We start from the raw sequence: 18,889 nt of genomic DNA, 5'->3' as shown, positions 1-18,889 counted from the left end.
GCTTACCCAAACCTGCCACCCAGCCAATAGTACTCAATACAAACATTTGGCATCACTTACACGAGGTAATGAGCAGGTGTGAAATCACGTAAGTCCGCAAATAAAAAGCACGTAAGTCTCTTTTAAAGAGCAGTGTATTTATTTATTTAGTTATTTGCGGGTTTTTGTATACCGGCATTCATCTAGTGAAAAACATCACATCGGTTTACATTTAAAGAAAGAGAGAGATCAAAACAGCGCATTATAAGGAAAATTATGGAGGATATAAGGGGATATCAAACAGATTAGAAGTTATGGTAGTTAAGGAAATTAAATAACTAGGTAGCACTCTGGGGGTATTAGGAGATAAGGGGATCAAGGGTATTAAACATACAAGTAATTAAAGGAATTTAACCAAATTTAAGCAAGTTACAACAAATTTAAGCAAGTTAAGCAAATATAAGCAAATTACAACAAGAAATCAATTAGCTGGGAGGAAATTCAAGAAGACAAAAATAGCTGAAAGAGAAGGTGGAGCAGAGGGGGGGGGGGGGGGGAAGGATCATGGCGAGAGATAGTTATGAGAGAAAGAAAGGCATCCACACTGGTTGGCGAGTAACTTGATGTGCGAATCTAGGCAAACGAGTCAGGGAAAATGCTTGGAAGAAAAGCCAAGTCTTGAGTTTTTGCTTACATTTTTGGGGGGCAAGATTCCTGGCGTTAATCAGGGGGGCATATCATGCCAGGCAGTGGGGCCAGCTAAGGACAGGGCCCGCTCCTCGGCGGAGGTGAGGAGGGTGGTTTTATGAGGGGGCTCGTGTAAAGTGGCAGCACGCTGAGATCCGGGTGGTCTGATGGATTTGTGGAAGAGCAGGGATGTTGTTAAGCCAGGGCACATTTTCCGTGTATAGGGTTTTGTGTACAAGGGTTAGTGTTTTGAATTTTATTCGTTGAGCAGTGGGTAGCCAATGTAGTTCTTTGAGAACAGGGGTGATGTGTTCAGATCTACGAGTGTTGGTCAGGATGCGTTCTGCATTTTGCAGCAGCTGCAGTGGGAGGATGGTTGCTCTGGGGAGGCCAAGGAGGAGAGAATTACAGTAGTCGATCTTTGCTAGGGTTAGGGATTGAAGGACTGTACGAAAATCACCTTTGTGAAGGAGTGGTTTTAATTTTTTTAATGTGTGTAATTTAAAGTAGCCGTCCTTTATGGTATTACTGATATGTTTTTTAAAACTAAGCTGGTTGTCGATCGTGACGCCAAGGTTTTTGGCATGTTGTGCTGGAGTGATTGTAGGAGGGAGGACTAGGGGCGAGATAGTACTGTTATGTTTACGTGGGGGAGGAAATAATCATAATTTCTGTTTTTTCAGCATTTATGGCGAGGTTGACGTTGAGGGGAGAGAGCTGATAGCTGTGATTGCAGTATCCCAGGTTTTCAGGGCATTTTGTAAGGAGTCAATGATGGGGATGATGATTTGGACATCATCAGCATAGATAAAGTATCTGAGGCCAAGTTCAGATAGCAAGTGACAGAGAGGAAGTAGGTTTAGGTTAAAGAGTGTAGAGGAGAGGGCTGAGCCTTGTGGAACTCCATGGGATAGGTTATGGGTTTGCGATTCCTTGTTCATGAAGTTGACTTTATATTGTCTGTTTTTGAGGTTAGACTCAAACCATTTCAGGGGGGTATCACAGATGCCAATTTCTTGGAGGCGGTTGATAAGGACATTATGGTTTATGGTGTCAAAAGCAGCTGAGATATCAAGCATTGCCAGTAGATAGGAGTGTCCTTTGTCCAATCCAGTGAGTAGCGAGTCTGAGAGTGCAAGCAGCAGGGTTTCAGTATTGCAGTGTTTGCGAAAGCCAAATTGGTTAGGAGAGAAAATATTGTATTTTTCAAGGAAGTCAGTAAGTTGTATGTTGACAATTTTTTCAAGGATTTTTGCTAGAAAGGGGAGGTTGGACATGGGGCGGTAGTTGGCCAGTATATATGGGATCGGAGTTGGGGTTTTTTAGAATGGGTTTAATGATGGCTTGTTTAAGGATGGAGGGAACTTCGCCTTGTGTGAGAAAGGAGTTAATAATTTTGGCTAAGGTGGGAGCAATTACTTCCGGGACGGATAGGAGTAGTTTAGTGGGGATGGTGTCAGCGGGGTGTGTGGCAGGTTTGATTTTCTTAAGAAGGGATTCAATTTCGGAGGTGGCAGTGGTATCAAAGGTATTGAAAGATATATTTGGGTTAAGTGATATAGTTTTGGTAGGGAGGTGGGGGTAGTGAATCGTGTCATGATCTTTGCTATTTTGTCGTGAAAGAATTGAGCGAGTTCATTACTTTTATTTTTGGTATCTAAAGCAGGAGTGGAAGGAGGGTCAATTTTGGTCAATTTATGGACATAGCTAAAGAGGGCGTTGGAACTGAATTGTAAGTCATGGATTTTTTTTGCATGGAAATCTCTTTGTTTTAAGGGTTTGTTTATGATAGTTATTCAGGGCGGATTTGTAGTTTGTTAGGTTTGTGGGTGAAGGGTTTTTACGCCAGATTTTTTCTAATCTTCTAAGGGTACGTTTGATAGCCTTTAATTCTGAGGTGTACCAGGGTTTTTTGGCAGGGCTGGAGGGGGTTGAAATTTTTGGAGAGTACTGGACAGATTTGGTTAGCGATATTATTTGTAATAAAGTTCCATGATGAGATGGCAGGGAAATGTTGTCGTAGGCCCTGGAACACCCCTGAACCTCCTGTGTTCCTCACGAGTATAGGTGCACACAACCCCTAGCTAACGATCGTAGTTTCAACGTTTATAAAATACCGGTTACGTGACTGAAGGATACTTACACACGTGTAGGCTAATTTTTATGCCCCTTACTTTTTGAAAACTACCTCTTTAAGTAGTAATCTTCCAAGGGATTTACGCATGTAAAAGTAACATATTGGAGCAATTTTCAAAAGCCCAGTTACGTACGGGGGAAGTAATTTTCAAAGGAGTTACACATGTAAATGTAACATACCATCATAGCAATTTTCAAAAGCCATCTCCTCGAGTAAAGTGCACTTACACGACTAAATCCTACGGCCAATTCCATGGTATACACTGTAACAATTCTCAAAAGCCCACGTATGCATGGAAAGTGCATTTACTCGAATAAAACCCAGTTTTAAGTGCAGAAATCCTTTTGAGAATTACCCCATTAGGTTTTAAAGCTACCTGGCCTTGCCTCAAAGATATCCAGTTACGTGGCGCTGCAAAGTTTTTTTTTTTTTTAAAAACTGCCTTGTGGGTCTGCGGCTGAATTCCCCCATCCCCTTCCCCAATATGCAATAAATCTGCACCCCTGGGACCCTGAAATCCCCAGCCAGGGGTTGAGGTCATCACTTACCCACTCCCAGCGTTTCCCGCGCTGCTCTATCAGGACTTGGAGATCAACCCGCTGGCCTGGCTGAGCCTCGCTGCAAGCGCTGGCAGTGAGAACCTCAGGTAAAGCTGACCCTCCCAGAGCAAGGTTGGAAGTGCCAGGGAGCAGGTCAGAGGAAACCTGACTGCGGGCCCTGGGGTTTCAGGGACAAGGAGCACTGCGGGAGGGGGGGGGGGGGGGACGGGGGCAGGAGAAAGCCTCAATGACAAAAAAAAAAGCAAAGGAGAAAGGATGGAGTGGAGCGGCTGACCTATGATCCACATCATATTTCTAAACATTGGGTGGCTTCAAAGTTGTGTGGGGCGGAAAATAGGCTCCAGGCCTGAAAGCCGCATTATCTCTAAACGTTACAATGCCATTCAACAGGATAATTTTCAAGATAGGTTAATTAGCAAGTTATATGGTCACGCAAAGCCGCTATAAAACAGGTCCAAAGCTATCCAGTTAAGTGAGCCTGATATCACTGAAAACTGGCAAAGTTAGTTGGATACCTTTGACCCAACCTTGAATGCCTAACCACTAAGCTAGGTAAGATATTACGATATCAAATAAACGGTGCTGTAAAATTCTCTATATCTCAGCATAGCAAAACTAAGGGCATTGATTTAAGTACACGAATATTTTTACAACATGTAAAAGATGAAACATGCCTTAACATGTCAGGAAACTAACTATATTTTTCAATGTTAGCAGCAGCTCAAACCACAACTACATCTACGACGTCATCGGAACCAACAAGCAACACAAAATCTACAACTTCTGGAGGCACAACTGCTCTACTGTCTATACCAACAGTTATAACCACAGCAAGCACCACAACAACAGCTGCTCAGACTCTCAAAGTTACAACTGCAGGACCAACTTCTCAAAAGCCAACAAGCAGTGCACCAGCAACCACAACAGGAACTGAAAGCACAACTACACAACTGATAAGTACATCACCCACAACCACTCCAACTACAACACCAACAGCCATAACCACAGTAAGCACTACAGCAACACCTGCACAGAGTTCTATCACTACAACCAAAGGGACAACCACACCTCAGCCAACCAGCAATGCACCAGGAACCACAACCCCTGCAAGCACAACTACACAATTAAGTACATCACCCTCTACTGTTCCAACTACAGTCACAAGCACAACAATCAGTACAGCAACAACTGCTCAGAGTTCCACAGCTACAACTGCAGGAACAACCTCCCAAAAGATAACAAGTAGTGCACCAACAACCTCAACAACAACTGAAAGCACAACTACGCAGTTGACAAGCACATCGCCCACAACCTCTCCAACTACTACACCAACAGCCACCACCACAGCAAGCAGTACAGCAAGCTCTACAGAGAGTTCTACCACTACAACTGCAGGGACAACCACACCTCAGCCAACCAGCAGTTCATCAGCAACCACAACCCCTGCAAGCACAACTACACAATTAAGTACATCAGCCTCTACTGTTCCAACTACAGTCACAAGCACAACAATCAGTACAGCAACAACTGCTCAGAGTTCCACAGCTACAACTGCAGGAACAACCTCCCAAAAGATAACAAGTAGTGCACCAACAACCTCAACAACAACTGAAAGCACAACTACGCAGTTGACAAGCACATCGCCCACAACCTCTCCAACTACTACACCAACAGCCACCACCACAGCAAGCTCTACAGAGAGTTCTACCACTACAACTGCAGGGACAACCACACCTCAGCCAACCAGCAGTTCATCAGCAACCACAACCCCTGCAAGCACAACTACACAATTAAGTACATTACCCTCTACTGTTCCAACTACAGTCACAAGCACAACAATCAGTACAGCAACAACTGCTCAGAGTTCCACAGCTACAACTGCAGGAACAACCTCCCAAAAGATAACAAGTAGTGCACCAACAACCTCAACAACAACTGAAAGCACAACTACGCAGTTGACAAGCACATCGCCCACAACCTCTCCAACTACTACACCAACAGCCACCACCACAGCAAGCAGTACAGCAAGCTCTACAGAGAGTTCTACCACTACAACTGCAGGGACAACCACACCTCAACCAACCAGCAGTTCATCAGCAACCACAACCCCTGCAAGCACAACTACACAATTAAGTACATCACCCTCTACTGTTCCAACTACAGTCACAAGCACAACAATCAGTACAGCAACAACTGCTCAGAGTTCCACAGCTACAACTGCAGGAACAACCTCCCAAAAGATAACAAGTAGTGCACCAACAACCTCAACAACAACTGAAAGCACAACTACGCAGTTGACAAGCACATCGCCCACAACCTCTCCAACTACTACACCAACAGCCACCACCACAGCAAGCAGTACAGCAAGCTCTACAGAGAGTTCTACCACTACAACTGCAGGGACAACCACACCTCAGCCAACCAGCAGTTCATCAGCAACCACAACCCCTGCAAGCACAACTACACAATTAAGTACATCACCCTCTACTGTTCCAACTACAGTCACAAGCACAACAATCAGTACAGCAACAACTGCTCAGAGTTCCACAGCTACAACTGCAGGAACAACCTCCCAAAAGATAACAAGTAGTGCACCAACAACCTCAACAACAACTGAAAGCACAACTACGCAGTTGACAAGCACATCGCCCACAACCTCTCCAACTACTACACCAACAGCCACCACCACAGCAAGCAGTACAGCAAGCTCTACAGAGAGTTCTACCACTACAACTGCAGGGACAACCACACCTCAGCCAACCAGCAGTTCATCAGCAACCACAACCCCTGCAAGCACAACTACACAATTAAGTACATCACCCTCTACTGTTCCAACTACAGTCACAAGCACAACAATCAGTACAGCAACAACTGCTCAGAGTTCCACAGCTACAACTGCAGGAACAACCTCCCAAAAGATAACAAGTAGTGCACCAACAACCTCAACAACAACTGAAAGCACAACTACGCAGTTGACAACCACATCGCCCACAACCTCTCCAACTACTACACCAACAGCCACCACCACAGCAAGCAGTACAGCAAGCTCTACAGAGAGTTCTACCACTACAACTGCAGGGACAACCACACCTCAGCCAACCAGCAGTTCATCAGCAACCACTACCCCTGCAAGCACAACTACACAATTAAGTACATCACCCTCTACTGTTCCAACTACAGTCACAAGCACAACAATCAGTACAGCAACAACTGCTCAGAGTTCCACAGCTACAACTGCTGGAACAACCTCCCAAAAGATAACAAGTAGTGCACCAACAACCTCAACAACAACTGAAAGCACAACTACGCAGTTGACAAGCACATCGCCCACAACCTCTCCAACTACTACACCAACAGCCACCACCACAGCAAGCAGTACAGCAAGCTCTACAGAGAGTTCTACCACTACAACTGCAGGGACAACCACACCTCAACCAACCAGCAGTTCATCAGCAACCACAACCCCTGCAAGCACAACTACACAATTAAGTACATCACCCTCTACTGTTCCAACTACAGTCACAAGCACAACAATCAGTACAGCAACAACTGCTCAGAGTTCCACAGCTACAACTGCAGGAACAACCTCCCAAAAGATAACAAGTAGTGCACCAACAACCTCAACAACAACTGAAAGCACAACTACGCAGTTGACAAGTACATCGCCCACAACCTCTCCAACTACTACACCAACAGCCACCACCACAGCAAGCAGTACAGCAAGCTCTACAGAGAGTTCTACCACTACAACTGCAGGGACAACCACACCTCAGCCAACCAGCAGTTCATCAGCAACCACAACCCCTGCAAGCACAACTACACAATTAAGTACATCACCCTCTACTGTTCCAACTACAGTCACAAGCACAACAATCAGTACAGCAACAACTGCTCAGAGTTCCACAGCTACAACTGCAGGAACAACCTCCCAAAAGATAACAAGTAGTGCACCAACAACCTCAACAGCAACTGAAAGCACAACTACGCAGTTGACAAGCACATCGCCCACAACCTCTCCAACTACTACACCAACAGCCACCACCACAGCAAGCAGTACAGCAAGCTCTACAGAGAGTTCTACCACTACAACTGCAGGGACAACCACACCTCAGCCAACCAGCAGTTCATCAGCAACCACAACCCCTGCAAGCACAACTACACAATTAAGTACATCACCCTCTACTGTTCCAACTACAGTCACAAGCACAACAATCAGTACAGCAACAACTGCTCAGAGTTCCACAGCTACAACTGCAGGAACAACCTCCCAAAAGATAACAAGTAGTGCACCAACAACCTCAACAACAACTGAAAGCACAACTACGCAGTTGACAAGCACATCGCCCACAACCTCTCCAACTACTACACCAACAGCCACCACCACAGCAAGCAGTACAGCAAGCTCTACAGAGAGTTCTACCACTATAACTGCAGGGACAACCACACCTCGGCCAACCAGCACTTCATCAGCAACTACAACCCCTGCAAGCACAACTACACAATTAAGTACATCACCCTCTACTGTTCCAACTACAGTCACAAGCACAGCAATCAGTACAGCAACAACTGCTCAGAGTTCCACAGCTACAACTGCAGGAACAACCTCCCAAAAGATAACAAGTAGTGCACCAACAACCTCAACAACAACTGAAAGCACAACTACGCAGTTGACAAGCACATCGCCCACAACCTCTCCAACTACTACACCAACAGCCACCACCACAGCAAGCAGTACAGCAAGCTCTACAGAGAGTTCTACCACTACAACTGCAGGGACAACCACACCTCAGCCAACCAGCAGTTCATCAGCAACCACAACCCCTGCAAGCACAACTACACAATTAAGTACATCACCCTCTACTGTTCCAACTACAGTCACAAGCACAACAATCAGTACAGCAACAACTGCTCAGAGTTCCACAGCTACAACTGCAGGAACAACCTCCCAAAAGATAACAAGTAGTGCACCAACAACCTCAACAACAACTGAAAGCACAACTACGCAGTTGACAAGCACATCGCCCACAACCTCTCCAACTACTACACCAACAGCCACCACCACAGCAAGCAGTACAGCAAGCTCTACAGAGAGTTCTACCACTACAACTGCAGGGACAACCACACCTCAGCCAACCAGCAGTTCATCAGCAACCACAACCCCTGCAAGCACAACTACACAATTAAGTACATCACCCTCTACTGTTCCAACTACAGTCACAAGCACAACAATCAGTACAGCAACAACTGCTCAGAGTTCCACAGCTACAACTGCAGGAACAACCTCCCAAAAGATAACAAGTAGTGCACCAACAACCTCAACAACAACTGAAAGCACAACTACGCAGTTGACAAGCACATCGCCCACAACCTCTCCAACTGCTACACCAACAGCCACCACCACAGCAAGCAGTACAGCAAGCTCTACAGAGAGTTCTACCACTACAACTGCAGGGACAACCACACCTCAGCCAACCAGCAGTTCATCAGCAACCACAACCCCTGCAAGCACAACTACACAATTAAGTACATCACCCTCTACTGTTCCAACTACAGTCACAAGCACAACAATCAGTACAGCAACAACTGCTCAGAGTTCCACAGCTACAACTGCAGGAACAACCTCCCAAAAGATAACAAGTAGTGCACCAACAACCTCAACAACAACTGAAAGCACAACTACGCAGTTGACAAGCACATCGCCCACAACCTCTCCAACTACTACACCAACAGCCACCACCACAGCAAGCAGTACAGCAAGCTCTACAGAGAGTTCTACCACTACAACTGCAGGGACAACCACACCTCAGCCAACCAGCAGTTCATCAGCAACCACAACCCCTGCAAGCACAACTACACAATTAAGTACATCACCCTCTACTGTTCCAACTACAGTCACAAGCACAACAATCAGTACAGCAACAACTGCTCAGAGTTCCACAGCTACAACTGCAGGAACAACCTCCCAAAAGATAACAAGTAGTGCACCAACAACCTCAAGAACAACTGAAAGCACAACTACGCAGTTGACAAGCACATCGCCCACAACCTCTCCAACTACTACACCAACAGCCACCACCACAGCAAGCAGTACAGCAAGCTCTACAGAGAGTTCTACCACTATAACTGCAGGGACGACCACACCTCGGCCAACCAGCACTTCATCAGCAACTACTACCCCTGCAAGCACAACTACACAATTAAGTACATCACCCTCTACTGTTCCAACTACAGTCACAAGCACAACAATCAGTACAGCAACAACTGCTCAGAGTTCCACAGCTACAACTGCAGGAACAACCTCCCAAAAGATAACAAGCAGTGCACCAACAACCTCAACAACAACTGAAAGCACAACTACGCAGTTGACAAGCACATCGCCCACAACCTCTCCAACTACTACACCAACAGCCACCACCACAGCAAGCAGTACAGCAAGCTCTACAGACAGTTCTACCACTATAACTGCAGGGACAACCACACCTCGGCCAACCAGCACTTCATCAGCAACTACTACCCCTGCAAGCACAACTACACAATTAAGTACATCACCCTCTACTGTTCCAACTACAGTCACAAGCACAACAATCAGTACAGCAACAACTGCTCAGAGTTCCACAGCTACAACTGCAGGAACAACCTCCCAAAAGATAACAAGTAGTGCACCAACAACCTCAACAACAACTGAAAGCACAACTACGCAGTTGACAAGCACATCGCCCACAACCTCTCCAACTACTACACCAACAGCCACCACCACAGCAAGCAGTACAGCAAGCTCTACAGAGAGTTCTACCACTACAACTGCAGGGACAACCACACCTCAGCCAACCAGCAGTTCATCAGCAACCACAACCCCTGCAAGCACAACTACACAATTAAGTACATCACCCTCTACTGTTCCAACTACAGTCACAAGCACAACAATCAGTACAGCAACAACTGCTCAGAGTTCCACAGCTACAACTGCAGGAACAACCTCCCAAAAGATAACAAGTAGTGCACCAACAACCTCAACAACAACTGAAAGCACAACTACGCAGTTGACAAGCACATCGCCCACAACCTCTCCAACTACTACACCAACAGCCACCACCACAGCAAGCAGTACAGCAAGCTCTACAGAGAGTTCTACCACTACAACTGCAGGGACAACCACACCTCAGCCAACCAGCAGTTCATCAGCAACCACAACCCCTGCAAGCACAACTACACAATTAAGTACATCACCCTCTACTGTTCCAACTACAGTCACAAGCACAACAATCAGTACAGCAACAACTGCTCAGAGTTCCACAGCTACAACTGCAGGAACAACCTCCCAAAAGATAACAAGTAGTGCACCAACAACCTCAACAACAACTGAAAGCACAACTACGCAGTTGACAAGCACATCGCCCACAACCTCTCCAACTACTACACCAACAGCCACCACCACAGCAAGCAGTACAGCAAGCTCTACAGAGAGTTCTACCACTACAACTGCAGGGACAACCACACCTCAGCCAACCAGCAGTTCATCAGCAACCACAACCCCTGCAAGCACAACTACACAATTAAGTACATCACCCTCTACTGTTCCAACTACAGTCACAAGCACAACAATCAGTACAGCAACAACTGCTCAGAGTTCCACAGCTACAACTGCAGGAACAACCTCCCAAAAGATAACAAGTAGTGCACCAACAACCTCAACAACAACTGAAAGCACAACTACGCAGTTGACAAGCACATCGCCCACAACCTCTCCAACTACTACACCAACAGCCACCACCACAGCAAGCAGTACAGCAAGCTCTACAGAGAGTTCTACCACTACAACTGCAGGGACAACCACACCTCAGCCAACCAGCAGTTCATCAGCAACCACAACCCCTGCAAGCACAACTACACAATTAAGTACATCACCCTCTACTGTTCCAACTACAGTCACAAGCACAACAATCAGTACAGCAACAACTGCTCAGAGTTCCACAGCTACAACTGCAGGAACAACCTCCCAAAAGATAACAAGTAGTGCACCAACAACCTCAACAACAACTGAAAGCACAACTATGCAGTTGACAAGCACATCGCCCACAACCTCTCCAACTACTACACCAACAGCCACCACCACAGCAAGCAGTACAGCAAGCTCTACAGAGAGTTCTACCACTATAACTGCAGGGACAACCACACCTCAGCCAACCAGCAGTTCATCAGCAACCACAACCCCTGCAAGCACAACTACACAATTAAGTACATCACCCTCTACTGTTCCAACTACAGTCACAAGCACAGCAATCAGTACAGCAACAACTGCTCAGAGTTCCACAGCTACAACTGCAGGAACAACCTCCCAAAAGATAACAAGTAGTGCACCAACAACCTCAACAACAACTGAAAGCACAACTACGCAGTTGACAAGCACATCGCCCACAACCTCTCCAACTACTACACCAACAGCCACCACCACAGCAAGCAGTACAGCAAGCTCTACAGAGAGTTCTACCACTACAACTGCAGGGACAACCACACCTCAGCCAACCAGCAGTTCATCAGCAACCACAACCCCTGCAAGCACAACTACACAATTAAGTACATCACCCTCTACTGTTCCAACTACAGTCACAAGCACAACAAGCAGTACAGCAACAACTGCTCAGAGTTCCACAGCTACAACTGCAGGAACAACCTCCCAAAAGATAACAAGTAGTGCACCAACAACCTCAACAACAACTGAAAGCACAACTACGCAGTTGACAAGCACATCGCCCACAACCTCTCCAACTACTACACCAACAGCCACCACCACAGCAAGCAGTACAGCAAGCTCTACAGAGAGTTCTACCACTACAACTGCAGGGACAACCACACCTCAGCCAACCAGCAGTTCATCAGCAACCACAACCCCTGCAAGCACAACTACACAATTAAGTACATCACCCTCTACTGTTCCAACTACAGTCACAAGCACAACAATCAGTACAGCAACAACTGCTCAGAGTTCCACAGCTACAACTGCTGGAACAACCTCCCAAAAGATAACAAGTAGTGCACCAACAACCTCAACAACAACTGAAAGCACAACTACGCAGTTGACAAGCACATCGCCCACAACCTCTCCAACTACTACACCAACAGCCACCACCACAGCAAGCAGTACAGCAAGCTCTACAGAGAGTTCTACCACTACAACTGCAGGGACAACCACACCTCAGCCAACCAGCAGTTCATCAGCAACCACAACCCCTGCAAGCACAACTACACAATTAAGTACATCACCCTCTACTGTTCCAACTACAGTCACAAGCACAACAATCAGTACAGCAACAACTGCTCAGAGTTCCACAGCTACAACTGCAGGAACAACCTCCCAAAAGATAACAAGCTAGTGCACCAACAACCTCAACAAGCAACTGAAAGCACAACTACGCAGTTGACAAGCACATCGCCCACAACCTCTCCAACTACTACACCAACAGCCACCACCATAGCAAGCAGTACAGCAAGCTCTACAGAGAGTTCTACCACTACAACTGCAGGGACAACCACACCTCAGCCAACCAGCAGTTCATCAGCAACCACAACCCCTGCAGAGCACAACTACACAATTAAGTACATCACCCTCTACTGTTCCAACTACAGTCACAAGCACAACAATCAGTACAGGAACAACTGCTCAGAGTTCCACAGCTACAACTGCAGGAACAACCTCCCAAAAGATAACAAGTAGTGCACCAACAACCTCAACAACAACTGAAAGCACAACTACGCAGTTGACAAGCACATCGCCCACAACCTCTCCAACTACTACACCAACAGCCACCACCACAGCAAGCAGTACAGCAAGCTCTACAGAGAGTTCTACCACTACAACTGCAGGGACAACCACACCTCATCCAACCAGCAGTTCATCAGCAACCACAACCCCTGCAAGCACAACTACACAATTAAGTACATCACCCTCTACTGTTCCAACTACAGTCACAAGCACAACAATCAGTACAGCAACAACTGCTCAGAGTTCCACAGCTACAACTGCTGGAACAACCTCCCAAAAGATAACAAGTAGTGCACCAACAACCTCAACAACAACTGAAAGCACAACTACGCAGTTGACAAGCACATCGCCCACAACCTCTCCAACTACTACACCAACAGCCACCACCACAGCAAGCAGTACAGCAAGCTCTACAGAGAGTTCTACCACTACAACTGCAGGGACAACCACACCTCAGCCAACCAGCAGTTCATCAGCAACCACAACCCCTGCAAGCACAACTACACAATTAAGTACATCACCCTCTACTGTTCCAACTACAGTCACAAGCACAACAATCAGTACAGCAACAACTGCTCAGAGTTCCACAGCTACAACTGCAGGAACAACCTCCCAAAAGATAACAAGTAGTGCACCAACAACCTCAACAGCAACTGAAAGCACAACTACGCAGTTGACAAGTACATCGCCCACAACCTCTCCAACTACTACACCAACAGCCACCACCACAGCAAGCAGTACAGCAAGCTCTACAGAGAGTTCTACCACTACAACTGCAGGGACAACCACACCTCAGCCAACCAGCAGTTCATCAGCAACCACAACCCCTGCAAGCACAACTACACAATTAAGTACATCACCCTCTACTGTTCCAACTACAGTCACAAGCACAACAATCAGTACAGCAACAACTGCTCAGAGTTCCACAGCTACAACTGCAGGAACAACCTCCCAAAAGATAACAAGTAGTGCACCAACAACCTCAACAACAACTGAAAGCACAACTACGCAGTTGACAAGCACATCGCCCACAACCTCTCCAACTACTACACCAACAGCCACCACCACAGCAAGCAGTACAGCAAGCTCTACAGAGAGTTCTACCACTACAACTGCAGGGACAACCACACCTCAGCCAACCAGCAGTTCATCAGCAACCACAACCCCTGCAAGCACAACTACACAATTAAGTACATCACCCTCTACTGTTCCAACTACAGTCACAAGCACAACAATCAGTACAGCAACAACTGCTCAGAGTTCCACAGCTACAACTGCAGGAACAACCTCCCAAAAGATAACAAGTAGTGCACCAACAACCTCAACAACAACTGAAAGCACAACTACGCAGTTGACAAGCACATCGCCCACAACCTCTCCAACTACTACACCAACAGCCACCACCACAGCAAGCAGTACAGCAAGCTCTACAGAGAGTTCTACCACTATAACTGCAGGGACAACCACACCTCAGCCAACCAGCAGTTCATCAGCAACCACAACCCCTGCAAGCACAACTACACAATTAAGTACATCACCCTCTACTGTTCCAACTACAGTCACAAGCACAACAATCAGTACAGCAACAACTGCTCAGAGTTCCACAGCTACAACTGCAGGAACAACCTCCCAAAAGATAACAAGTAGTGCACCAACAACCTCAACAACAACTGAAAGCACAACTACGCAGTTGACAAGCACATCGCCTCACAACCTCTCCAACTACTACACCAACAGCCACCACCACAGCAAGCAGTACAGCAAGCTCTACAGAGAGTTCTACCACTACAACTGCAGGGACAACCACACCTCAGCCAACCAGCAGTTCATCAGCAACCACAACCCCTGCAAGCACAACTACACAATTAAGTACATCAGCCTCTACTGTTCCAACTACAGTCACAAGCACAACAATCAGTACAGCAACAACTGCTCAGAGTTCCACAGCTACAACTGCAGGAACAACCTCCCAAAAGATAACAAGTAGTGCACCAACAACCTCAACAACAACTGAAAGCACAACTACGCAGTTGACAAGTACATCGCCCACAACCTCTCCAACTACTACACCAACAGCAACCACCACAGCAAGCAGTACATCAAGCTCTACAGAGAGTTCTACCACTACAACTGCAGGGACAACCACACCTCAGCCAACCAGCAGTTCCTCAGCAACCACAACCCCTGCAAGCACAACTACACAATTAAGTACATCACCCTCTACTGTTCCAACTACAGTCACAAGCACAACAATCAGTACAGCAACAACTGCTCAGAGTTCCACAGCTACAACTGCAGGAACAACCTCCCAAAAGATAACAAGCAGTGCACCAACAACCTCAACAACAACTGAAAGCACAACTACGCAGTTGACAAGCACATCGCCCACAACCTCTCCAACTACTACACCAACAGCCACCACCACAGCAAGCAGTACAGCAAGCTCTACAGAGAGTTCTACCACTACAACTGCAGGGACAACCACACCTCAGCCAACCAGCAGTTCATCAGCAACCACAACCCCTGCAAGCACAACTACACAATTAAGTACATCACCCTCTACTGTTCCAACTACAGTCACAAGCAGAGCAATCAGTACAGCGACAACTGCTCAGAGTTCCACAGCTACAACTGCAGGAACAACCTCCCAAAAGTTAACAAGCAGTGCACCAACAACCTCAACAGGAACTGAAAGCACAACTACGCAGCTGACAAGTACATCGCCCACAACCTCTCCAACTACTACACCAACAGTTACCACCACAGCAAGCAGTACAGCAAGCTCTACAGAGAGTTCTACCACTACAACTGCAGGGACAACCACACCTCAGCCAACCAGCAGTTCATCAGCAACCACAACCCCTGCGAGCACAACTACACCATTAAGTTCATCACCCTCCACTGTTCCAACTACAGTCACAAGCACAGCAATCAGTACAGCGACAACTGGTCAGAGTTCCACAGCTCCAACTGCAGGAACAACCTCCCAAAAGATAACAAGCAGTGCACCAACAACCTCAACAGCAACTGAAAGCACAACTACGCAGTTGACAAGTACATCACCCACAACCTCTCCATCTAATACACCAACAGCCACCACCACAGCAAGCAGTACCGTAAGCTCTACAGAGAGTTCTCCCACAACTGCAGGGACAACGACACCTCAGCCAACCAGCAGTTCCTCAGCAACCACAACTCCTGCAAGCACAACTACACAATTAAGTTCATCACCCTCCACTGTTCCAACTACAGTCACAAGCACAACAATCAGTACAGCAACAACTGCTCAGAGTTCCACAGCTACAACTGCAGGTACAACCTCCCAAAAGATAACAAGCAGTGCACCAACAACCTCAACAGCAACTGAAAGCACAACTACGCAGTTGACAAGCACATCGCCCCTCAACCTCTCCAACTACTACACCAACAGCCACCACCACAGCAAGCAGTACAGCAAGCTCTACAGAGAGTTCTAGCACTACAACTGCAGGGACAACCACACCTCAGCCAACCAGCAGTTCATCAGCAACCACAACCCCTGCGAGCACAACTACACATTTAAGTTCATCACCCTCCACTGTTCCAACTACAGTCACAAGCACAGCAATCAGTACAGCGACAACTGGTCAGAGTTCCACAGCTCCAACTGCAGGAACAACCTCCCAAAAGATAACAAGCAGTGCACCAACAACCTCAACAGCAAGTGAAAGCACAACTACGCAGTTGACAAGTACATCGCCCACAACCTCTCCATCTAATACACCAACAGCCACCACCACAGCAAGCAGTATCGTAAGCTCTACAGAGAGTTTTACCACAACTGCAGGGACAACGACACCTCAGCCAACCAGCAGTTCCTCAGCAACCACAACTCCTGCAAGCACAACTACACAATTAAGTTCATCACCCTCCACTGTTCCAACTACAGTCACAAGCACAACAATCAGTACAGCAACAACTGCTCAGAGTTCCACAGCTACAACTGCATGAACAACCTCCCAAAAGATAACAAGTAGTGCACCAACAACCTCAACAACAACTGAAAGCACAACTACGCAGTTGACAAGCACATCGCCCACAACCTCTCCAACTACTACACCAACAGCCACCACCACAGCAAGCAGTACAGCAAGCTCTACAGAGAGTTCTACCACTACAACTGCAGGGACAACCACACCTCAGCCAACCAGCAGTTCATCAGCAACCACAACCCCTGCAAGCACAACTACACAATTAAGTACATCACCCTCTACTGTTCCAACTACAGTCACAAGCACAGCAATCAGTACAGCAACAACTGCTCAGAGTTCCACAGCTACAACTGCAGGAACAACCTCCCAAAAGATAACAAGTAGTGCACCAACAACCTCAACAACAACTGAAAGCACAACTACGCAGTTGACAAGTACATCGCCCACAACCTCTCCAACTACTACACCAACAGCTACCACCACAGCAAGCAGTACAGCAAGCTCTACAGAGAGTTCTACCACTACAACTGCAGGGACAACCACACCTCAGCCAACCAGCAGTTCATCAGCAACCACAACCCCTGCGAGCACAACTACACAATTAAGTTCATCACCCTCCACTGTTCCAACTACAGTCACAAGCACAACAATCAGTACAGCAACAACTGCTCAGAGTTCCACAGCTACAACTGCATTAACAACCTCCCAAAAGATAACAAGTACTGCACCAACAACCTCAACAGCAACTGAAAGCACAACTACGCAGCTGACAAGTACATCGCCCACAACCTCTCCAACTACTACACCAACAGGTACCACCACAGCAAGCAGTGCAGCAAGCTCTACAGAGGGTTCTACCACTACAACTGCAGGGACAACCACACCTCAGCCATCCAGCAGTTCATCAGCAACCACAACCCCTGCAAGCACAACTACACAATTAAGTACATCACTCTCTACTGTTCCAACTACAGTCACAAGCACAGCAATCAGTACAGCGACAACTGCTCAGAGTTCCACAGCTACAACTGCAGGAACAACCTCCCAAAAGATAACAAGCAGTGCACCAACAACCTCAACAGCAACTGAAAGCACAACTACGCAGTTGACAAGTACATCGCCCACAACCTCTCCAACTACTACACCAACAGCCACCACCACAGCAAGCAGTACCGTAAGCTCTACAGAGAGTTCTACCACAACTGCAGGGACAACCAAACCTCAGCCAACCAGCAGTTCCTCAGCAACCACAACCCGTGCAAGCACAACTACACAATTAAGTACATCACCCTCTTCTGTTCCAACTACAGTCACAAGCACAACAATCAGTACAGCAACAACTGCTCAGAGTTCCACAGCTACAACTGCAGGAACAACCTCCCAAAAGATAACAAGCAGTGCACCAACAACCTCAACAGCAACTGAAAGCACAACTACGCAGTTGACAAGTACATCGCCCACAACCTCTCCAACTGCTACACCAACAGCCACCACCACAGCAAGCAGTACAGCAAGCTCTACAGAGAGTTCTACCACTACAACTGCAGGGACAACCACACCTCAGCCAACCAGCAGTTCATCAGCAACCACAACCCCTGCAAGCACAACTACACAATTAAGTACATCACCCTCTACTGTTCCAACTACAGTCACAAGCACAACAATCAGTACAGGAACAACTGCTCAGAGTTCCACAGCTACAACTGCAGGAACAACCTCCCAAAAGATAACAAGTAGTGCACCAACAACCTCAACAACAACTGAAAGCACAACTACGCAGTTGACAAGCACATCG

General features: G+C 47.0%; 2 protein-coding genes across 2 annotated transcripts; both read left to right on the top strand.

The window, feature by feature from the left end:
* Positions 1-4,070: 4,070 nt before the first annotated feature.
* Positions 4,071-13,601, top strand: LOC115097647 (mucin-5AC-like; the record flags this gene model as incomplete). Its single annotated transcript, XM_029613578.1, has 11 exons — positions 4,071-4,370; positions 5,412-5,462; positions 6,306-6,399; positions 6,592-7,077; positions 7,330-7,976; positions 9,144-9,191; positions 10,839-10,886; positions 11,280-11,567; positions 12,767-12,862; positions 12,945-13,265; positions 13,542-13,601. Coding segments are annotated over exons 1-11 (2,439 nt in total), but the record flags the coding sequence as incomplete, so codon positions are not given.
* Positions 13,602-15,582: 1,981 nt separating this feature from the next.
* On the top strand, positions 15,583-17,129 carry LOC115096405 (cell wall protein DAN4-like; the record flags this gene model as incomplete). Its single annotated transcript, XM_029610961.1, has 1 exon — positions 15,583-17,129. A coding segment is annotated over one exon (1,017 nt), but the record flags the coding sequence as incomplete, so codon positions are not given.
* Between the last annotated feature and the right edge of the window lie 1,760 nt (positions 17,130-18,889).

The sequence above is a fragment of the Rhinatrema bivittatum genome, chromosome 8 (assembly GCF_901001135.1).
Source record: "Rhinatrema bivittatum chromosome 8, aRhiBiv1.1, whole genome shotgun sequence".
NCBI lineage: Eukaryota > Metazoa > Chordata > Amphibia > Gymnophiona > Rhinatrematidae > Rhinatrema > Rhinatrema bivittatum.
This window is presented reverse-complemented; position numbering and strand designations above follow the sequence as displayed.